This window comes from Excalfactoria chinensis, chromosome 14 (genome assembly GCF_039878825.1).
Source record: "Excalfactoria chinensis isolate bCotChi1 chromosome 14, bCotChi1.hap2, whole genome shotgun sequence".
NCBI classification, from domain to species: domain Eukaryota; kingdom Metazoa; phylum Chordata; class Aves; order Galliformes; family Phasianidae; genus Excalfactoria; species Excalfactoria chinensis.
In genome coordinates, this window is record NC_092838.1 from 5,676,968 (window position 1) to 5,700,449 (window position 23,482).

The 23,482-nt window shown below is 42.6% G+C and overlaps 2 protein-coding genes across 14 annotated transcripts; one reads left to right on the forward strand and one right to left on the reverse strand.

The window, feature by feature from the left end:
• Positions 1–46: 46 nt before the first annotated feature.
• GDE1 (glycerophosphodiester phosphodiesterase 1) lies at positions 47–6,115 on the reverse strand. 5 transcript variants are annotated; one of them, XM_072349682.1, is made up of 6 exons: positions 6,011–6,115; positions 4,748–4,919; positions 4,061–4,166; positions 2,804–2,896; positions 1,973–2,184; positions 47–1,652 (listed from the first exon to the last, which is right to left on the reverse strand). In XM_072349682.1, the coding sequence occupies exons 2-6, from the start codon at positions 4,852–4,854 to the stop codon at positions 1,505–1,507; spliced, it is 666 nt and encodes a 221-aa protein (XP_072205783.1). In that variant the 5' UTR covers positions 4,855–4,919; positions 6,011–6,115; the 3' UTR covers positions 47–1,504. The 5 variants fall into 5 exon arrangements, with proteins under 5 accessions (XP_072205783.1, XP_072205780.1, XP_072205778.1 ...); XM_072349679.1 differs by having other exon boundaries at positions 4,748–4,923; positions 6,011–6,096; XM_072349677.1 differs by lacking the exon at positions 6,011–6,115 and adding an exon at positions 5,370–5,671 and having other exon boundaries at positions 4,748–4,923.
• Positions 5,793–22,711, forward strand: CCP110 (centriolar coiled-coil protein 110). 9 transcript variants are annotated; one of them, XM_072349667.1, is made up of 15 exons: positions 5,794–6,013; positions 6,899–7,046; positions 8,093–8,221; positions 8,463–10,086; positions 11,090–11,214; positions 11,346–11,520; positions 12,310–12,449; positions 12,773–12,889; positions 13,161–13,262; positions 13,479–13,595; positions 13,685–13,764; positions 14,321–14,383; positions 15,228–15,287; positions 15,834–15,916; positions 19,566–22,711. In XM_072349667.1, the coding sequence occupies exons 2-15, from the start codon at positions 6,903–6,905 to the stop codon at positions 19,616–19,618; spliced, it is 3,012 nt and encodes a 1,003-aa protein (XP_072205768.1). In that variant the 5' UTR covers positions 5,794–6,013; positions 6,899–6,902; the 3' UTR covers positions 19,619–22,711. The 9 variants fall into 9 exon arrangements, with proteins under 9 accessions (XP_072205769.1, XP_072205768.1, XP_072205770.1 ...); XM_072349662.1 differs by having other exon boundaries at positions 5,804–5,936; XM_072349664.1 differs by having other exon boundaries at positions 5,834–5,863.
• Positions 22,712–23,482: the final 771 nt, after the last annotated feature.

A 23,482-nucleotide genomic window follows, 5' to 3' on the forward strand; every position in this document is an offset into this window, starting at 1 on the left:
CGATGGGTGTCCTGCAGAAGGCGGTACTGATTCACATGACTGAAACAACCATTCATTATTTATTTTTTTTCTCCTCCGGTGGAAGAAAGAACAGAGGTTAAAAATGCGATCTGAGCCAGCTGATATTGGTCAAATACAGAGAAAATACAATTAAAGCACAGTTGTTTTTAATGACTGTTTTAATGGCTGCAAACTGACTTGTGTGAATGATTACGCTAATCCTGTTCCAGCTGCCCTTCTCTGAGCCATTTATGTAGGCTTTGTTACATTCGTTTGACACCAGCGTGATGAACTCTTTAAAAAAAAAGAAATGATTGCTTATCAAAACTCTCATCTGTGTAAAACCACCCCTTGTGAACAGAAAGGTTGTGACGGCTTTTCCAGTTTGGAAGTTACACAACAAGGACTCTTCTCAAGGTGACTCTCACTTCTTTTTGTTCATAGCCACAACTTTGCTATGACCAGCTATAGATTTAAAAACATATATATATATATATGTAATTTTTTAAGCTGTCTTTTTCTAGTGCCTGGTTCATTCATTTCTTCCACCCCAGCTGCTCTGGACAAAGTGGAAAAATTGGAAGAAGGTCAATCTGCACCTTAAGCTACATTTTGTGTTAACGACAACCAAAGTCACCAAAGATACAGGAAAAAAAAAAAAGGACCAAATATATACACAAGACCAGAGCTGCAATTTTATTCTGTTTCTGCATGCAGAGCCATGGAGTCTGGCTATGAGTAGTGTGGGCAGGTTGCACATTTGAGTGCTGTCACAATGCATGAGGAAGATGCAGTTGATCTGCTGCTAGTTTAGAAGTCTGAACTTCATGGGACAGTTGTACAGTTCTGTCCACTTACAACTGATTATTTTATTTAAGTACCTTTTGCCTCTTAAAGTTGATTTCAAAGATCAGCTAGTTCTGATCTGAGCTAGAACTCATTCTAATTGAGGAGCACTACTGAGAATGTCCACGTACAACACAGTGTACTGAACTGCACCACTGATCCATGCAATCTGCTGTTCTGTTGCTAAGTGCAGGTTTCCTACAGCACAACAGAGTGTGCAGCGTATTGTGTGGCACGTCAGCTGGAACACAGCAGTGCCCAAAGAAGGAAACAGTGACTGCAACAACTGAGAAGCACAAGGAACTACTAAAACATGATTGAACTTTCTACAAGGTGCAGCACAGCCATCTCTCCATGAAGGAGAGAAATACACCTGCCCTCTGTTTTGGCACCATGTTTCGCCACTGTTCTCAGAACAGTCACGTAGTTGCTTTTAAGATCCCATAAATAATCTCAAATTATTACAGTTATAGAACAAACTGTTTCAAGTACTAGAATCAAGGATGACCATTCAGTATGTCATCAAAAATGGCTGATATGACTTTAGAACCAAGACTAAACAAAACAAAGGAAGAGTCAGTTTGCTCTTGTTGGTAAATTCAGACCTGCCTGAGTAAGACAGCTTCAGCAAGTTGGTGAGTACCTAGAAGGCAGGGGCCTAGTAATGAGGATCACAGTCTTCCACCAAGCTGTCTGTGATGTAGCTGGATTCAAGGATGGTTTCATAGTACTTTTTTTCTGCAAACGTGTTCACTGTCCAGGCAACCACTTGAATTCCTTTTGAGGACCAGTGCCTCACATAATCCCTGTAAGGAATAAACACACAGTAAGAAGACAAAGTAGTGTTAGGGCAAACATTACTGAGGCTAAAATTGAGTTTCAGTCTTACACTGGCAGCCCATCAGGATGATAACGTTTTATCTTTTGCAAAATGCTCTTTTTTGTGTGCTTTGTTCTTGTAAAAGGTAGAGGCTTAAAGGATAAAATGGCATGCAGTAAAGAAACTATACAATCTTACACAATACCAGAGAGAAGATAATGATTAACATGTACTGCTTTAACTCCATCCTCATATACTAACACGATGATATTACCTCCTGATACATTAGTGAGCTTTGGCACTTACTGAGAAACAAAATTTTTCTGGATGAGGAAAGCTGAAACCCCACATAATCGCCACAAGAAGCTGTGTAGGCTCCAATCTAGAATGACATCCAACATCATGTACAGATAATGTCTCCAGAAGGAACTGAAGCGAGGTGTCCCGTCTCCAAAGTGACTCAGCTGCCAAGGCCTGTGTGTTAGTGCTGTCACCACGTTTCTGTCAGCTTGTCTCATCTGGAAGGTCCAAGGAGAAAAGATGAGTGCGCACAAAGCCTGCTTTAAACTGGGAGGGGTTAGATACTAATTGCTAGCTTCAATGTGCACCAGTGTCAGAATCCTCCTCCCCTTTTCCCCTCAAGTCCTTTTGTAACTTAGGAAGCTGTATGTGATACCGGACTGTTTTTTACTTAGATTTGTACAGAATAAGCAACTGCTCTTAGAGAAAAAACCTAACAGTGATGCTGGAACAGAACATTCAGGAAACTCAATAAAATACATGATAAATAGCCTTAATGAGAAGAATTAGATAGTTATGGTAAGAAAAGTTAATATGTACATCAAGAGATGACATTTATTTAACTGCTGCCTTGCACACAGACAGCTAACTGTGTGCTGGCATACTTGTTTCTCCATAACTTTCAGAACAGAGGGAATTACTGTAGATTCAGAATACGTGCACCTAATGAGCACAGCGTGACCTAATCAGATCATGCAGTGGACTTAGGATTTAAGTTTCATTTGTTTCTAATGTTTCTGCAATTTCAGCAACTCAAAAGTACTTTGGAAGCTGTTTATCTTTACTGAAATTCCCAGGCAGGATTTAAAAGTCACAGAAACTTGGAGGAAACATCACCTTGTAAACAACATCCGGCATGAAAGAACAGACTATGCTGCTGTTATACAAGCGAGGAAATTCCAGGTAGAGCTGTTTTAGGGCATCAACTGCCTGCCAATTAGAGATACACACAGCTGTTATATTTACAAACACACGTAAGATTTACTTCACCCTGCAAAGTCATTTCTTTAAAAACATCTTCCTGTTTTGTGTAGTAAGTTTGAAATGGAGAAGAAGGGAGAAGAAAAAGTTTTAAAGCATTATCACACAAATGCCAGAATGGTTTTTGCAACAGAAGTCCTTATGCTGGAGCAGGTCCAGAGGAGGGCCGTATTAAAGGGCTGCAGCACCTCCTGTGAATAAAGGTTGCAGGAGTTGGGTTTGTTTAGCTTGGAGAAGAGAAGGCTCCAGGGAGCCCTCACTGCAGCCTTCCAGTGCTTGAAGGAAGCTTACAAGCAGGAGGGGGGCCAACATTTATATGGTCTGATAGCAGCAGGACAAAGGGGAATGGCTTTAAACTAAAAGGGAGAAGATCTAGGTGAGATGTTGGGAAGAATTGTTTTTATTCAGAGGTGGTGAGGCACTGGAACAGGTTGCCCAGAGAGGCTGTGGCTGCCCCATCCATGGAGGCATTCAGGGCCTGGTTGGGTAAGGTCCTGGGCAGCCTGATGTGGTGGCTGGCAACCCTGCCCATGGCAGGAGGAGTGGAACTACGTGATCTTTTAATGTCTCCTCCAACCTCAGCCATTCTATCATTCCATGATCGTGTTTAGGAATGCTACTCGTTGCTCTGATGTTTGAAATACCCCTTGCATAGATTATAGAAAAAAACAAATGTGAAGAACTACCTAAGGCTTAATTCAAAGGGGAAAAATAATTTATTTCCATATTTTGCTAACTTGCATAAAATGTTTATGACGGCTCACCTGTATCTCCCTTCAGTAACACTAATTAGAGATGAATGGGAGCCCTTGCTGGAATGGAAGAACAGATAGTGGGTTCCCTCAGCACAGACAGGGAATTTGCTTTGCTTTGTTGTGGTGGTGATGGAGTTGAACTCGACAGTCATGAGTCAGCTGAATTTTAAATTGCCCAGGACAAAGGAATGGGATGAGGGAACACAATGTCTTTATTTCTGATAGCCCAGCTTGGGGTGATGCAAACAGCAGCCCCATTTTCACTCATGTTAGAGAAGGCACTGTACCACAGAGACCAGCTTGAGACCAACAAAAAAAGGCTGAAAACCCAAAGGGGTTGTAGTACAGTAAGCGGTACCTGATTTGCATGGCCTTTGACATCAAAGTAGATTGTAAGATTGTGCTGCAAAGATTCCACTACAGCTTCTCTCAGAGTTGGTACCTTTTCACTCTGGAATTTGCTCCTGTAGAAACAGAGAACTCCTCACTGAGATGCAGTCAAGACACACTGCACTCACATAGGTCCCCAACTACAGAGCTGTTTCCTAGGGATTCCTAAACACAGTCAAGTGAGACATTAGCATGAGGGGTTAAGCACCACCAGCAATGGCAGCAGCAGCTTTCTGATGCTGTCAAATGCTGCACAGATATAAGGATCTCTCCTCCCAGAATCCCACAACTACACAACTCTGTCCTTCCAAATTCAAGCTCTAACTTGATGCTTATTGACCCCACTGAAATACTGGCCTCAGTTTTTCACCTCCTTTCACAACAATGATAAACATGCATTCAATCCCAGATGCTGACCACCTGTCCTCCCACTTCATCCTGCTTCAATGGTGTTTCCTAGCACTGAGACAGAAATGTAGATCCTGACAGAATAAGCAAGAGAAGCTGAAGATGTAGGAGAAGCAGCTTCACACAGCAAGACATTAATCCTGATTAGGTGACAGCAGCTGCAGAAGTTCTCACTGTGTGGCAGTAACAGGCTGGGAAGGTGCTACTTGTACCACCAAGGAGTCTGTGCTACATCTGTTTCATTTACCATAGCCTGTGTTTTGCAGATGGATTAAGCTTCCTAATTTCATCAAAAGTCAGGTCACACAATCTTCCAGACCCATCAGTTGTCCTTTCTACTGTTTCATCATGCATTAGAATGGGAACGCCGTCCGCAGTAAATTCCAGATCCAGTTCAACACCCGTTGCTCCATTTTCAGCTGCCTTAAAAGAAGAAAAAAATAATCACACACATAACAGAAAACGCCTTACAGAATTAATACAGCAACTGCTATCGCTTATTTGTATTCCGGTAAGAATTCATCAACTACTCGTGTTCTTTTCTGTGCACCCGGTGTTAAAAACAACCGTAGGTTTATAGACGTGTAGATATCTGAACGGATGGCCGATACCCGCAGCCTACGTGCGCAGCCTCCCCCTGCTGGGCCCGGCGGTCGTTCGGTCACGGAAGGCACCGGGCCGGTCAGGCAGGACGCGCCCTTCGCGAGCCCCGCCTGCCTCGCACACACCGCGCGATCGCTGTGGAAACAACCGGCTCCGCGACCTTCCCCGCGGCGCGCTCAGGCCGACAGCCCGGCACTTCCACCTCCTCGCTTCACCCCCGGCGCTCCGCGGGCCGGGCCGGGCCGGGCGGAGCCGCCCGCGCTGACCTGTCTGACGGCCGCCAGCGTGTTCTCGGGGGCGTCGTGCGCGCCGCCGCGGTGGGCGATGCGGGCGGGTGCGCCGTGGGGCCGCAGGACGCGCCGCGCGCTGTGCGGGGAGGCGGGCTCCAGGCTGAAGACGTGCAGCAGCAGGAAGGGGCCCGCCGTCAACACGGCCGCCAGCGCCGGGCTGCGGCTCAGCGCCAGCAGCGCGCCCAGCAGCGCCGTCAGAGCGCCCAGCAGCGCGTCCCCGCCGCACAACATGGCGGCGCTACGCCGACTGCGCCGGGCCGGCGGGCGCTCGCCTCAGAGCGAGGGCGCCGGCAGCGGCCCCGCCCCACGAGCCCCAATTCCGGCCCGCCGCTCGCCGCCCGTCAGCCAACCAGCGCGCGGCGGCTGTCACGTCAGCCAATCCCCGCACGGCGCCGAGCTGTCAGGGCAGCGGGGGGGGAACGCCGGGGGTCCCGGGAGTTCCGCGGGGAGCGGCGGCCGAGGGAGGCGCGGTCAGTGCGGATCAGTGCGGATGGTGGTTCCGGGTTACGGCCGGAGGGAGCCCCCAGCTTAAGGATGGACGGGGTGCGGGAGCTGCGCCCGGCGCACGGCCGGCTCTGACTCAGCCGCTTATTGGCTGCGGAGTCCCTCACACCCACTCGGTAACGCGCCTCCAGCCGGCGGTGGCTGTCCGGGTCGGTGTCCGGGTCGGTGTCCGGGTCGGTGTCCGGGTCGGTGTCCGGCACTGCCGTGCCGCGCGGCACCGCCGGGCTCTTACGGGTCTGTCCGCCGTCGCGGCCGTGTGACACCCACACGGTCACGGAGAGACGCGGTTTAGCCGCTCCCGAGCTCCGCGCACCGACCCGGCCCCTCCGCGCTCGGCGCAGCCTCGTCTCTGAGGCGCGATGCCCGCTGGGGGCCGTAGTTCCGTCGTTCCGTCGTTCCGGGGCTGGGCGGTTGCCGGGCGGTACCGGTAGGGTTGCTGCGCGCCCTGCGGCGGTACCGGGCCTTTCCCCGAGCTGGGGCCGGGCGCGGGGCGGCGGTCCGGGGCTGGGGAGGAGGCGGGGCGGCACGAGGCGGGCGGAGGGCGGGCAGGGCCTGCGGGTTGCCGCGCTCGGGGCCGTCTGTCGGGCTGCGTTGGGTTTGCGGGCTCCTAGCGACACCGAACTGCGCTTTGTTTTGTTGGCGGATGTGTTGGCCTGTGTTCCTACGCGGGGGTGGGAAGGAAGGAAGGCAGGCAGGCTGGTTGGCGGGGACGAGGCACGGAGCGCTGTCAGCCCTCTCGATGTTGAGGCAGCTCTCGGTTACTTCAGCGCTCGCTGACCCGGCAGCGTGTCAGTGACTGAAGGTGGCTTTGTGCTCCCGGTCTGCGTAGACCTCATAAGAAAACTGGCTTTGCCGCTGTTGCTGATAGCTCAATTAACTGAGCTATCTAACGGGGGGGTTATTTCCCAAATACGGAGATTCAGCGTGGAATTGGTCGTGTTGTTTTTCTTTCGTGGTCTTGGAAGTACAATAGGGTATGTTTATTATCTGTGCTGTTTCAGCTGCATGAAAATGGAGGACTATGAAACATTCTGTAAGCAGCATCTGTCCAGAATCCAAGAGGCAACAAAAGGAGAGAACTCACCTGCTCTGCTGGACAGAAACGTCTCCCTCATTCAGTTCCATGGAGTTCCAGTGCTCTCCCCTCTGGTAAGGCGTTTTTTAATCCCCTACCACATTAACTGTGCCGTTGGCTTTGATGGCTGTGTGTACGGACTGTTCTGAGGGCAGAGCTCCATCTGAGGTATTCTGGCCTCTGCTAAGTGCATTTTAAGCATCCCTAGCTTTCATTTTACAAGCTAAAGGAGTGGTTTTTTTGATTTTTTATTTCTGCAGTGCCTGTTTGCTTTCATTCCTTGATATTTGCTGTCTATGTGAGGAGTGAGAATACTTGTAGTGTTAAACTTGTGACTATTAATGCTGTGCTTAGCTTTGTGCAATACCACATCGTCACTCCAAGCATTGAGTAACATGTGAGCTGTTGATGGTCTGTATCTTAATGCAACTGACTTCCTTGCTTTGGTGTTGGGAAGTACAGACGGAGAGTGTCCCTAACAACAGTCTCCAATGTCAGGATATACGTTGGAGGCTGTACATTGTATTGCCACGTTTTTTGTTTACAAGCAGATCTTCTCAGGTTTTGTAGGAGAAATGTCTAATCTGAGTGAAAGCTGCTTTACTTTGGAGGACTTTATAGAACCATTTTTTGCAGGTGAAGTTCTGTAGGTTTGGTTTGAGTTTTATCCAAGCTGTGTGTTCTCAGGTAGCAATTTAAAAGATTTTCTGTATCAGGTTTTTACAAGGTTCTTTTAGAAGGCAAGTGCAAGCTGGGCCTTCATAGACCTCAGTGCTTGGCAGGATCCTGCCACATCCTCACATCTCAGTAGGGGGTTGGGAAAGGCCTGCTGTGCAGTCCTGTATCATTTGAAGTTGTCGCTGTAGAATGCAATCTTCATACAGACTTCTATAAACAGTCATTTACATTAATAATTGTTTGCTTATGTACCAAAAAAGCATTTTTATGTATCTGTTTTAAAAAAAAACAAACAAACAGAATTTGTTTAGAAAGAATCTGTCTAAGTGTGCACAAAGTTTCAACATAGATGAGTTTTGTTCCTTTTTGTTTTTATTTCTGTAGTTCTATAATGTAACTTGCATTTAGTGGTATAAACTTTGTCTCACACTCTGTTCTGCAGCTCAACTTTGAAAAGAGAAAGGAAATACAGCAGTATCGACAGAAAGCACTGGATCTAGAGACTTGGAGGCAGAACTCCCACCAAAGAGCCTTACTGAACCGTGTTCAGGAGATTCTGGAAAACATTCAGGTAGGATTTGGTCTAACTCTTATAGCCTTAAAGGAAATGTCTCCTTGTGTGTGTTCTGAGAAAGGGCTGGGCTTTAGGTATTCACTAATACAAACCTGAAATGAATAGCAGTTAACTTTCAAGAACCAGCATTCACTTAAGGTTAAGGTAGCGTTCATTTAAGTACAGGTGAAACTTGCAGTAATCTGGAAATGACAGATTTCATCCAAACTACATGATATCTTTCAACTTCTACTTGCAGAACAGGAAAGTATCTGGTACGAATGATGTGAATGTGCGAGATGCTGAGAATACCTGCCCTGATGCAGACTCAAAAGCTTTGACTGATCTCACAGCTCTGTCAGATGCCAACTTGCCACGTTCTCCTGAAAGGCATTGTCCTGTGCGGCTTGAAAAAAGCCAAGAGCTTTTGCCATCAGACTCTATGCAGCAAGTGACATCAAATGCAACAGAAGTAGGCAAACCAGCAGAAGAAAATGTTCCTTCAAAGGAAAGTGAGAGTCACTTCTCAACAGTTGTTCCTTGTCCAAGGGCTGTGTCTTCTGACAGCGTGCAGAGTAAGCTTGTGTCCCCTGCTTTGCAAAAGCAAGAGGGACAAGGAGTGCCATCATCTGAGAAGGAAGCCCAAGATCCGTATGCAGCGAGCCTTCAGAACCTGATGAAAAAGTCTAGGGAGTACGTAGAGAAAGAGCAAAGCAGGCGTAGCTCAAAAAGCAGCTCAAGGAAGAGTATGAATGAAAGCCATTCAGATAAAGAAAATGATGCAGTTAAAACATCGGACTCTGTGAAAGAGAGAGCAAAGATTACAGGCACAAGTTCCACTGCTCTGCCACTTGATAAACCGTATCTTAATAAATCAAATGCTCATATTCAAGGTGCCTCTACTCATACAAGTAACACAAGTATGTCAACTTTATCCAGTTTTTCTAAAGTGGATATACCTATGAGAGTTGGAACACCCCCGCTGGTGGATTCGGATTCAGATGAAGAGTTTAAAAATACTTCCACCTTTGATCGTGACAGTAGCATTGTCAGGAGCCTCACGGGGTCGTACAGCAAACTGCCGAGCCCAGAGCTAAGCATGAGTCCAAAAATGCACCGGAGGCGCCCAAGGCCTCTATCGATGGGACACATAGTTATAAACAACCCTGTGAATGCTTACGAACTAAGTCCCAAAGGTAAGGGTAGAGCAATGGATTTAATTATGCAAGATATTGCTGATAAAAATAACGTGTCTGAGTCAGTGCCGAAGTTCATGATGGACTTTAGTATGCTTTGCCCTAGCAGAGTTCCTGGTGTCATCAGGAGTTCTTCAGGTCCTTCTGATGGGTTGCTGGTTGGCAAACCAAACAGACATTCCTTTGGGCACTCAGAAGGCAAAGGGGCATTGGAAGGACAGGTAGTGATGGACAACAGAGGACTGTATAAAGTAGAGACTGGTACTGTGGGTCCAAAACTGATTGAGCCATTTTCCACCCATCAGACTACAGTAACACAGAAGCTCCTAGCTGTGAATGAAACCAAAGCATCCAGTTTGCAAGAAAATACTAAATCTCCAGTAGAACTCAATAAATCTTATGATGTAGAAAGCCCATCCCCACTACTGATGCAGAGCAAGACTGTACGCCAGCAGGTGGATACTCCAGGTGTTCCCCCAGCAAACGAACAGCTTCTAGAGAACAGTTTTGAAAAGGTAAAACGCAGGCTTGATTTGGACACCGACAACTGCCAGAAAGACAGCAATCCCTGCGCTGTAACTGTTGGAATGGAGGAACAGGAGAAGCAATGGCTGCAAGAGCAGAAATGTCCCATGGCATCAGTTTACGTCACCAAGAATGCAGCCCCTGATTCAAGTATGGCAAAAGGTAAAAGTTTTCCTGTGTTTGTTTTCTAACTTTCTAAACTTGTTGGTTTAGAGATCTTGTAGGGAAAAATGATGTTTTAAATATTGTATTATAATCTTATTAAAATTAATGCTATTTTAAATATAATTAATTGTAAAATTAAAATATTATAATTGTTGGTGATTCTAAGTACGTATCTATCAAAAGGCAGAAGTGTTATTGTGGCAATTTTCTTTCTTTTTTCAGTAATCTCATCGTTTCTCTAATTTTTAATTAATGACCAATTCTGAATTTCAGCCTGCTACCTGAGCTGTGCTTAACGGCTGCACAACGGACTAGTTGCTCGTTTACAATTCACTCATGGAAAGAAGCCTTACAGCCCTCTGTAACAAATCCTTCATTAAATACTTTATGAAGAAGCATCAGATGAAGCGTTTCTCAGTTTTGTGGATTCTGTTTATTCTCAGGGATATCACTTTAGGCAAAAACAAAAACCCAACACGTTCTCGTTTGAATGTAGAAGTTTGACCTTAGTTTTACTAAGAATATAATTTCTTGTTCTCTTAGATTTAAGTAAGACTACTACAATGAATTAAAAGAGAATACCTTTCAGCATCAAGGTTGCAAATGACTATATAGGTGCTTTTGTCATTTCAAGACTGCGTTACATTTGTGTATGTCTTATCAAATTAAGGCAAAGTGGCATAAATGATTTTATTTACTCAACAAGTGCAGGTGCTCTGTTCCCAGATCCAGATGTTTTACGTCCTTATTTTAATACAGGCTCCGTTGGTGTTACTGCTGTCCCATCCACATGCTTATCCCACAAAGAGGAACGTGCAAATATTTTGAAGGACTGTTGTAACTGATAGGCTTCTTTGCAATGCATAATGGCAACTCGAGATAAAGAATGTCCTTCTTACTGAAGATGGAAATTACTCTTTTGAAGCAAATATATCTGTGACAAAAGATCACATAGGAAGTATTTAATGCTTCTTTCTTTGTAATGCATTTATCTTCTCAGAAGAGATTTTGAAGACTAAAATGTTGGCCTTTGAGGAAATGAGGAAGAGACTCGAAGAACAGCATGCACAACAGCTGTCAATTCTGATAGCAGAACAAGAGCGGGAGCAGGAGAAATTGCAGAAGGTAAAGCAGAAAGAGGAGAAAGTCCGAGCTGAAGTCCTGTCTGTTTGTCAGGACGCAGCTAGATTTGAGATGTACATCCTGTTGTGTTGCAGACAGAAAACTAGTCTTACAGTTGATCTTTTCTTTCATAGGAACTGGAGGAACAGGAGAGGAAGGGAAAGAAGATTGCTACGACAGAAATAGAAATATCTAAAGTGAATATTAACAGTAGGATGGAGTTGGAGTGGAGAAAAAGTGAAAGCGGCTTAGTGGAAAGTGTGCAGTCACAGCTGGAGACAATCCATAATGCAAACTCTACAAGCATTGGTAAAAACTGACTGCTAAAACTAAACTAAGGGTCAAATACAGATTAAGTGTGGTGTGTTTTGCTCTGTAGTATTGACTGTACCAGCTGCCCTGTTGTGCTGGTAACAGCGGTGCTGCAGTCCTAGGCCACCTCTCACCTGTTCCATAAAATTACAAAATGTGTTGTTTGTTTTCCCATTGGCTCAGCTCATTTTGAGTAGAAGTGAATTAAATATTCGGATTGCTTCTTTCCTGCAGTTGACTTTGTACAAACAACATTGCTCCCTCTGAGCAGAGTTTTCTCTTGCCTGTTTTAACTTCTATTCCTCATCAAGCACAGATGGAAAATTGTTGTTTTAGCAGGTGAGGAGCAGAGGAACTTTGAGAGTAGAACTGCTAAACTACGTGGTTTTGATTATTTATGATTCATCTTTAGGGATCTACGTTAGCAGCATCAAATGCTTCAAAAGCACTTTCATTGAGATGCTTTATGGATGAGATTTTTGTATAGCAACTTTAATATTAAACAGGTGATTTTTTTCATGTTGTAGGTGGGTATTTTTTCTCCCAGTACATAAATACTATCGTATAAAATGTGAGTAAGAACTGGAAGTCTCTCCATTTCTGAATGCCAGGTTGACTTCCTGACTGCAGCTTAAGTTAATGTGCTTGATTTTGTTTGTTTGCTTTTGTTATTTTTGCAGAGAGCTCTTAAACAAGCATAATGACTGTGTGTGTGCTTGCACACATCGATTTTGGGCTATAAGGTAATAGCTGTATTGTAAACTGCACGTTCTGCTGTGTGTGCAGGTTTTGCTCATAGTACGTCACCCAACACCTTTACTTCAACAAGTGAAACTTCATTCTTTCTCTGGGGACCATCAGGCAGCGGAGTTATAAAAACCTCAGTGTCTAGGCCAAGTAACAGGATCAAAACCAGATGGACCCAGGTAAGGAAAAATAAGAAATAGCTTAAAAAGATCTCCAGTTTTTGTAAGATTCTGGTAACTTTCTAGAAGCTGTGCAGTCGGAAATCTCACAGGAGAGTTCTGTGTCCCTTCCTATATCAACTTAGGTTATGTGGCAGGACTTTATAGTGTATTTTCTTGTGGAAAATGCAAAATATGTATTACTTTTTATCAACAGTTGTTTCTTACTTCAAAACTTGAATCATTTGATTTAAGAAATAACAGAAACTTAATTAAAGATATTTATTAAATAGCTCTTCTGCTTTGTTTATTCAGTGATTACAAAGTGCTTATTTTCTTTTAAGATTTTTACTCCAGAGATACAAATGAAGTTCGATAAGGTAACTGCTGTGGCAAAGGGGTTTCTTACGCGTCGGCTCCTACAGACAGAGAAACTGAAACATCTCAAGCAGACCGTGAAAGTAAGAACAGAGTTTTTACATGATGCAGCTTCTGCTCCTGTTTTGGTTTTTCTTTTTTCTTCTCTTTTTGTCTCCTGTCATAAAAGAATGTATTTTCCACGTTCAGAAGAATTTAGGCATGTCTGTCCCATGAACACATTTGAGTGTTGCACTGCTTACTGTTACAAGGCTTAAGTCAAAGATGACCAGCCCCATCCATATAGTTCATGATTATTCATCGGTTGAAAAGGATCACACTTGGTGATTCATCTTATTTCTCCCTCATCCCCAGGATACCATGGAGTTCATAAGAAATTTTCAGTCTGAAGCTCCATTAAGAAGAGGAACTGTTTCAGCACAAGATGCATCCCTTCATGAAAGAGTAATGGCTCAGGTGATATAACTTTACCTAAGATAAAGTTTTTCTGCCTTTGTGAAAAGAAGTTACTTGTTTGGGTGTACCAGCATTAACTGATGAAACGTGCATGAGGGCTTTGTTTAAAGGAACAAGTTGGAACTACGTCTGTGAAGAAAATATTCAGTTTTTCTGCCAACATGTTAAGAGAGATTTCTAAACTATTTTATTCAGTGTTTTAACTGTTCTTTCCAGCTTCGAGCTGCTCTGTATGATATCCATGACATATTTTTCTCAATGGAGGCATCAGAGAGAATGAACATCCTGCGTCACGATCGTGAAGTTCGTAAAGAGAAGATGCTGAGGCAAATGGTGGGTTACAGTCAAGAGAATGTAAACCATTCTAAGACTTTTAAGGAAAAAGAAGGTCCTAACTTCAACCTGAATGTGATCTTGTTTAGGATAAAGTCAAGAGTCCAAGAGAGAGAGCAACACTTTCAACAGCTACGCAGAAATCTCTGGATAGGAAGAAGTACATGAAGTATGTGCAGATCTTTTGTGGTAAGGGGAGGGTGCCAAAGGGTGATGAGGAAGAGTAGGAGATACTGAAAATAAGTTCTTGTAGAAACAGCTTCTTTGAGAAATAATGCATCTCTTAGGAAGTATTAATGAGAAAAACTTCTTCAGGTGTGTGGTATGTTACCACTTGTAGTAGTTCAGTTTAACTTCTGAGAGACTTCTTGTTTTGCGAGCAAAATGTTTGGTTTGCGTTATGTTTGTGGTGTACAAGATTTCAGTGTTGATCAAAACAATCTCTGTGCACTCAGCTTATGGTAGGTTTTTTATGCTATCAATCTTTTCAAAGTGCTCAGCGAGAGATGTAATTGGTAGAGTTTCTCAAGGGTGTTTTTGGGATGATGGCAGGCTTTATGTGTCTCTTGCAACACAGTTGAGTAAAAAGCAGCAATCTGTAGAACAGTTTCAGCAGTGTAATGTTCAGATGCAGATTTTGTTGCTGTTTTTCCTTTACTTTGCCATGGAAGACCTACATGATGATTTTGTAATTTAATTCTATTTCAATATTGTTGTTTCTCTAGGGCTTCAGAAATGGGAATGCCTAGTAAAAAAATAGTACTAAAACAAAGAAGTCCTGAGAGCCGGTGAGTGAAGGTTACTTGTTGTTAACTTAGATCACAGAAATGACCTTATCCAAAACTTGCTGTTAAGAGAAGGGTCACTGCCTTACTGCTGAGTCCTTTTCCTATTATAACAAGTCAGATACCTGGCATCTCTTAAAAAACATTTCTTACTCCATGCTTATCTAATAGCTCTGCAGATGTAATATCTCGTAATGCAGTTTAGTCTTCAATAACTTGTTAAAATGCTTCAATACTTTTTTTTCCCCCTATGTCTTTATGGGTGACTATGAACCCATGCCACTTTTGAGGGGAGCTCTTTATGGGTGCTTTGTTTGTTTGTTTCTTTGCTTTAAATAGCAAGGGTGTATGGGAGATTGGTAAGCACAGCCTGAACCTCTGATTAATCAGCTGAGGCAAGTGTTGGGTCAGCTGTGGGAGCACAGGTGAGAGTAATTTAGCTGTGCTCCCAGAAGGGGTGGAGCTCAACTCCACCTCCTCTAGACCTCATTTAAGGGCTGACCACCACTAAGGCAGCATCTCATGGAGATTGCTCCTCGGTGGAGATTGCCTCAGTGGTTCCCAGCAGACTGAAGGCTTCCATATGGGTGAGTTTTTCCTGTAAATAACCTCTTGGATATTTACTACCATCTTTTCATTTTTGTCACCATACAAAGGGAAAATAATGATTTTTATGCAGGAATTTTAATGCCTGGCACTTCTGTGTCATCTGTGCTATGTGCCCTTGTAGCCATTCTGTAAGTTGCTATTTGAAAAGTGATGCGTAATTTAGTATTCTAAGATTATTTATTTATTTATTTTTGAAGGAGAGAAAAAGTACTAACAGAAGTTGTTTGTGTTTTAACAGAGTACTTCAACCAAACCAAGGGCAGAACGCCCCACTCCATAGATTACTTTGCAGACAAGGGTAAGGCCACAACATGTTCCTAGCCTAAGGTTAAAAGTAAATGCTAAGTACGAGAACACCCTGCTTTCTACACAGTACTTAGATTTAATGGTACAACTGTTGTTCAAAGGCAAAATGATTCTTTGAATATTTTGAGAGCATGGTAAACCTTTATTTTACCTTATACTGCAAGGAAATATTTAGTGTTACCATCTTCTTGTCTACTGTCTCCATTTACACTGTTTTGACATTTGTAATTGTAACACTCATTCCATGAAGCTTTGCTTCCCCTTAATTAAATGTGTATTTTCAAGTACAGGCTGTAATGCCACTGTGTTGGAAATTAGCAGAGATTTGAAGACATGTACATGGGGAAATATTCTCCTATTTACTGTATCTTCTTAAGTATTAATTTCAGTAGGAATTGTACACGTACCCAGGAGGATACTATATAGCGTAGCGTAAAAGTGATTTCATGCCTGACAGTTTGCTGGTGTCTTTGTATTGTTGGATACAATCTTTCAGCTTTGATGAAAGTGACTTATTAACTCTTTTATATTTAATTAGAACCCCTAAGGCCTCAATGAAGGGGGTTGAGCAAAATAGAAAGAAGGCCTCAGAGAGCCGAGTGTCTAACAAGGCGGTTTCAGGTGTGTAGAAAATTGGTGCTTGGATCATATAGTAATTAAGTTGCTAGTGTCAAGAAAAACTAAGTGGGGGATTTCTTGTTTTCTTTTTCTTCTGCACCTGCTTTGCTGTGTCTTAAATCTAACCTATCTCTTTGGACATGTGCTGATAACTTCACCATCCACTCTAAGATTCTATAAACATAGTATATAGAATGTACCTTATAGCTCGTTTGCTTTCACTCACCACATGCCCAACCATTAAAAAGTTTTGCCAGAAATACTCACTGTAACCATTTGGGAAACTAATGGCAGTCAAACTAGTGGGTTGGAACTGTATTATCATCATATTTCTGTACTTCTCCTTTCAATAGGCTTTGTTTTGAAGTTAGGATAGTTTTGGAAGACTTACCAGTGGTTGTTCCATAGTCATAGTCTTAAACTGACATTTATTCTGTAGTATCTTACAGAATGTGTGAGCCTTAATGAGACAAATTCAGAAATGGAATGAATATTCCTGAGCTTGTAGACAGAGATTACTGATAGGTTTCTCTATTAATAAGTAAGTTTGATAGTAGTGCCAAACCTCTGTGTTTCAATGGGCATGAAGAGAATAAAACACTGTGAAACAAGCAGTTACTCAGTTGCACTAAGTGACATTACTGAAAAAATATTCAATATGTTGAATAGACGTTTGTTTTTAAAACCTTTTGTAACTTCACAAATCTGGTCTTAGTCAAGAAATCTTTTCTAGAGAGATTCTAGAAAGTCATCCAGTAGTGACGCAGCAATTCCTGTCTGAAATTATAAACAGAGAAACTATAATTTCAAGTGAATTTATAAATAAAATGGAATGCTAAACAAATGTGCATTCTTCTCTCATTTTAGTAGAACTTACATTTTCTGATTAGTGCAGGCTCATAGCAGTGGTTTGACAGTACAGAATCATACAGTTAGAATGGCTTCGGTTGGAAGGGACCTCAAAGGTCATCTAGCTCACCCCCAGAGACTGACTTCTCTGTGTAACTATGCTAGTTTGCAATACTCCTAACCCATAGTATTTCAGTTTCATTTCTTGTACTTTCTTATGCCTGACTCCCAGGTAAGTTGTGCTTGCTAGAGGGGTCAGGGAACTGTTAGGTCACAGCTTGCACTGAGACTGAGCGCCTGCTGCGGGGCTCAGCAGCAGTACTGAGCTAAACGTGATCTTACCTGTGTGCTTCTGCAGCCTAAGCAAGGAGTAGGTGGCCTGTGTGAGAAACGTGTGCCGCCAAGTGCATTGGTGTTTCACACAGTGCTCCTGAGGGCATCAGGTTTACATTGCAGGGCAATTACATGACTGAGAAGAGAGGATGTTCACCCTGCCCCAGGAAAATAGCAGGTGATAGTTGTGCCCAGAGAAGCTGTAGCTCTTTCCAGTAAAGCTGACTTCTTTAATTTCCTAGTCTAGATTGCCTATATTGTCTGTTTTTCCTCTGTATTTAAATAGATTAATTTTGTGTATGGCAGTTTAATAAGTATATACGTTTTTAATAGTTGAATGAAGCTTATCTTAGAGCAGGATAAATTGATATAAAATTAAACTTGTGTATAACTATTATACATTTAAAAAGCAAACAAACAAAAAACCCTGACTTAATTCCTATAGAATTCAGGTATCTGGTGGGTGGTGAGAGGAAACTGACTTGAAAAATGCCTATTTTATTTCCTAATGGTAAAAACTGCCCTTATTTTCTGTATGTGAGATTTCTGTATGACTTGGAGTGCACACGGTGAGAATTAAAGGTAGTGTGAAGTCACTAATAAACCATCATACATCATCCTGGTTGTTCACTGTATGGATCCTTGGTGAGCTGAAGAATACAACACTGAAGAGTGTTGGGCCAGTGAGAATTGCTTTTTGTATAGTAGGAATCAGTGTTCAGGTGTGAAGGGCTCCTGTCATGGTAAGGTTTCTGTGGGCATTTCCAAAGCTGCTTTGCACTGTGCTGAACGCAGCTCTTGGGCACCTGTAAGTGACCACTGCAAGTCTGGCAAGAAGGAACTGGAAATTCTAAAAAGCACCAGCACCTACTTTGTTATGTTCACTTAATTGCCTGCAAACTTCCTTTTCTGTGGCTGTCTTTCATTTCCACTGCTCTGCACCATGTGATGAGACGTTCACTGCTTTGTATAAATGTTTGCTCTCATTGCTGGACACTCAATGACTGCTTGAACCTAAGGAATGCTGAATTGTGCGACTTCTTAGCAGCCTGCAGTGCTGAACCCTTATTACTGGAAGAAACTTTGCTATGCCTCGTGTAATATGCCTTTCTAAAGATATATGTTCATTACGTGTGGAGAGGTTTTTAAGTAGCTTTATTTTCATACAGCTCTTGCCTGATGTTATTTGTACTGCGCTCTAATTCTGGTTGTGTTTGTTAACATGGAAACCTACAGCTGTTCTTTAGAAAAGACAGTTCAGTTTTATTAAGATTTGAGTATTCTCTGGCATATATTTTTAACTCTCTTTTTTGTAGGTTGTTAAGGTCTCCTTAGGCTTAACAGTTAAGTTACTAAGAAGCTGTAGTTGTCTAGTAATGTTACTGATACCCATAGTTCCCAAAGGAGGATGCCTGATGCGATGCAATTTAAGGTGTGCAAAGTGATTTCTATCAACAATTCCTGTAATTTTCTACCAGAGAGGTTTTGGCAAGTGGAGACTTTATGAAGAAGGTGTGGTGAGTGCAAGACGTGGTCTGTATCCTCTGTTTAAATCATGCAAGGGATCTGCAGGAAGACAAGGCCACTGTTGTGGCAACACGTGCACCTCGTTTTGGGCACCTCACTGTGTCTGTTTCTCAGTTCTGGAGCCCTCTTTCTCAGTTTTAGGCAGGACTTCTTCCCACTTTTAGCTGCTTGTAGAAAGTTAGGTCGCATGAAGGAGGAGGAAGGGAGTTATGTGTGAAGGGAGGGAACTTTGTATTCTGCCAGTGTCTTACGCTTGCTTCCCTTTTGCTTCTGTGCACTTTTACCCTGATGCTGAAGTTATTCAGACTGGCAGCTGCTATGCAGATGGAGGAACAGATTCAACAGAAGAGAGATCTGTGTGTTGGATGTCTGAGGAAATAGAGTTTAGGCCAGTGTCCCTAGAAACCAGAATGAAGATAATTAGAAATAACCAGAAGACAAACCTGTAATGCTGACTTCCTATGCTTTGTGTTATTCTTGCTCTGTCTTAACTTCTCTTTGTTTATAGGGGAGGTGGAAAAGGAAAATTTGTCTTAAACATTTGACTTTGTATTGTATTTTTTAATTTATATTTAATGTTATTTTAAAGATTATTTGTTAATCCTGTTGTCTTGGTAAAATTACAAAAGAGACTTCTTAAAAGTTCTGAATTAAAGTTGTAGATGTTTTTGAGTAGCAGAAAAAAGACAGTATTTCCTTCCTTGATAAGTGTTCTGTAATATGTTGTTACTTGCAAGCTTGTAAGTAGTTGTAATAACCTGTTTTAAGCATTTGTAAGGCGTTTCAGGTGTAACACAATGAAAACTGTCCTTTAAAAGTAGTCACTAAATATATAGTAATGGCTCAAAATGATGTATTATCAGCTATTTATTTGGATAATTTTGTTGTCGCAAAAGTCAGTCTTACCAACTGTAAAAGGTAATATCTTTCCTTTTGTTTTTAGGAGCATATGCAGGAAGAACCCTAAGAAAGAAGCCAAATGTTGTGACAATTTAAGACGACAGCACTCTCTAGGATGAACAGGCTGTTCTTTAATGATCAGCACTGATTCTATTTTGTTTCTTAAATGCAGTTATATTTTGAAATGATAAACCTGCTTTGTCTTTTCCAGATGATGACATATTAATACAATCATATTGAAGTAATAAAGAGCTGTAAAGCTCTAACCCTATGTAAAAATTGCATGTTAATGCTTGTGTATGCAATGGTGTGGATATGTAAGATTTGTAATATTCAAAGTAAGACCACAGGGCATTGTTAGGTTAATGTGGGACATCATATGCTCTAACTTTGTATCTTCAACATGTTTTTTGTATTATTTAAATTGGCCATTTCTCTGTATGGTTTGCCACCATAGAAAGTCATGCACGTATAATTTTTAGTTTCTTGCTATACACTTAAAGCAGTTACATAAGGAAAAAAAAAGTCCCTTAAAACTGAACTCTTCAGTCAGAATTTGTCAGCAGCTGTCCTGAATGTATTTGTGTGAATGCAGTTACATCACTTCACATATTAATGGCCTAAATTTGTTGCAGTTGTGCTGAGTTGGACAGACATGGATCCAGACAGGTGTACTGTCCTTCTCTATAGAAGCTGCACATTTATACACAATAGATTAAACCACTGTGCTGGATGTCCTAGGATTATTTTTTCCTTTCTATCTGTGGCACTTCCTTATGGAAACAGCTTCTGGTCTGGATGAAGAGAAGCAGATGTTCAACATAAGTTTGGGAAGGCAAGGTTTTAATTGTTTTACCATTTCAGTCTTGCACACAATAGCCCATAGTAATTAATATGCCTTATATTTTGTTTATGATAAGTGCCATTTTTCTAAGCAGTTTCTCTTGCACCATCATCTAACAGCTCTTGTACTGAAATGAAATCATGTCTCCTGATTTCAAGGAGAAGAAAATTCCTACCAAAACCCTGTGAAGACACCCATATTTAAGAAAATGGAACACTGAAAGATGATGCTCGTGTTTTGCCTTGATCATCGTACTGATGGGTGTTACGCTTCAGCCTGAGGGGAGCGTAAGCCTGGAAGTTCTGTCTCTAAGGACACAGCTTTCAGACAGGATCCTGGTGACAGGTTGTTAACATTGAAAGTAGAGAGGAGCTGTCTGTGCTGTACTGATTTATTTGTTGGTTTTCTTTTTGGTGTGTGTGTAAGAGTAGTACTAGAAATTGAAGTGATTTTGTTTTTTTCCCAGTGTCAATACAGTGCAACCCCCTGGAGCCTGTGAGGCATTTTGTCACTGATAGGAGAGGAAAAAGAGTGATCAATAATTTAATTTCCAACCACTATAAAAAGAGTGCTGACAAAAGGATGAAGAGAGTATCTTTAGGGACGGTGGCTCTGCTGTGGCTCCAGCGTGCCTTCCCTGCTGGTGTAAATGCAAAACCTTACAGCATTGAAGTACCTGCTGCCCTCATCAGTTCGGTCATTTTTTTTTTCTTGCATTTTTTGGATTGCAAAATTTTTCTGCTGTGTTTCCTGCTTATTCAGCAGTCATCACATGGCTGCTTTGGTTCCCACCTTTCCTGTGTTTAGGTAATAACAGGATGGAGTGGAAAACATCTAAGGGAAAAGAACAGTGTGACCCGTGTCGTGGCTGATGCTGAAGTGCTGTGGGTGAATCAGTGCTAAGGGTTGGTGTATTTAAAGGGTGTTTTATATACTGTGTGTATTGTTAGAATAGGCAGAGTGTTGGTATAGAAGTAGCATTAGTAAATGTGAGTGCAGACCTCCAGGTTTCACATTGAACCTCCTTTACTTCCAGCATGTTTCTGGTCTGTGTAACAAGGTGTTGTGCTGCAAGTTGTTTGTTTGATCTTTCACGAGGCCTTTCTCTTGACAAGTGCCAGCATTTGGTTCTGTGCTTTGTATGTTTATTTATGCATATTTAATTGTTTCTGGCTTTATTTTGTGTGTGGTTGTCACGTCATCATAAAAGCGTATTTATTTTTGTACTTTCCATTTTCACCGGGCTTGTTTTTTTACTTAAGCATATTCCACAATAAACTTGCAAACCCACAGTCATACGTATGCTTTGTGTTCCAAAGGCTTTTTTAGGGAATAGCTGAAAGCCATCAGCTCTTAAGTTGTCAATCAAAGAAGTGCTTGGTTCAAATGCAGATCCATTCCTTATTTATGCACAGGAATTCTCTGGTTTTCACACTTGCATTAGAAGTGAAAAGCCTCTTAAAAATAAGTCAAGAACTCTGCTTGGTGGCTTTCACTTCATCACACAAGTAGATCTTCCTCCCTAGTGCCTGACGTTCTCAGTCTCTTGGAAAGATGTGAGAAGGAAACCGCTGGAACTATAGAGACAGTGCTGCGGAGATTGTTCTAATATGAAGATCAGCATTTCCTCTGAACAGCCGGTAAGCTGGAAATCACTTCATTACCCTTAAGACTTTGCTTTGTAGATCTCTATATTAGTAACAAGTTAACAGTTGGTAATAACACAGCACGCTACTGTCCCCAAACTGTAGTTGATGAGTTTAATGTAATTGGTCGAGGGATGCATATGGAACAGTCAGATTTACAGAGCTTTCAATTACAACCTTAATAGACGTGTCTGATGTTCCACAAGAAACCTTAATGGTTGGCAGTAGTCTGCTAGTGCTGATAAGGTGTGCTTTGGGCTTAAAGCATTTAGTGAAGGAACAGCTGTGTGGATGGTCAGAGCGCAGAGATTGGTCCATTGCTGCTTTGTGACCATGCTGTGAATGAAGTAGACAGCAAACAAAAAGGGAAATTAATTTCAAGCCATCAGGAAGTTTTGTGTTACTCACAGAGTGAAATGATTGAACAAGAATGCACTGAACAAAGGAAAATTGGTGGTGAATAGATGTTTTACCTGCTGAATTTATATGTAGACTTAGATCTTGATTGTTATGAAGTAGCTGCCCATATTGGCTATTTTAAGATCAGAGGAATTTCATTGCAGTGGAATCCTGGCACTTGGCTTTATGCAGGTTCTGCTTGTTTCTTTGCTCTGTCATTTTAAATCGAGTTTCTTTTGATCTGCGTGTAAATAAATCAGAGCCCTGAGGCCCCAGTGCAGAAAGGGAATTATTTCTGAAGCTGTTCAATTTGAGCATCGCTGCTGTTTCTTTGTACTTCCCGCTTGCCTGCAGAGCTCTGCTCAGCAATGTCTGCTCTCTGCAGATACGGTCTGTTTGGTACAGGTGGGAGACCTGATCCTTGTTCCCCCCTCCTGTTTGCCTTTAGTTCTGTAGCCTGTCTGTGTGAAGCGACGTTTTCTGGTGCTGGCAGCTGCCCTGTGAGAAGTGAGGGGAGAACTTAAACAGTTTAAAGCGTAATTCGATTGTATTCAATGTATTATTCGATGGGATGTTTAAGGAGCCGTTACCAGGGGCTGCAGCTCAGTTCTCTGAATGGCTCAGTCCCTCATCCTTACGTGCCTCCCTGGCCGTGCATTGCCTGCTGCGGTGCTGCTGCAAAATCATCATAATGACACTGACGAAGAAGTCAGCATACTCCATAAACCAGCTCCGGGCACATAAAGATACATTTAGTAGTTACAAACTGATTTCTTAGTCATACGTTTTTACCGAGAGAGAGGAAAAAAAGCAATCCTGCTGTTACATAAATATTCATTGCAAATGGCGGTGGGTTAAAGGGAGGGTAAGAACAGGGAACTGAAGGGGTTTTGCAGAGCAGTTTTTACAGCTTGTATCAACCCCTCCATTCCCCGCAGCCCGTTGTGTCCCTGCTGCTCCGCGGGGCAGGGCGCTGTGCTCCATTCTAGCACTGCCGGTGCCACTATCCGTGTCTCCTCCGAGAGATGGACGTACCGGGGGCAGCCGGCGGTTCGCGGTCACCTTTCCCGT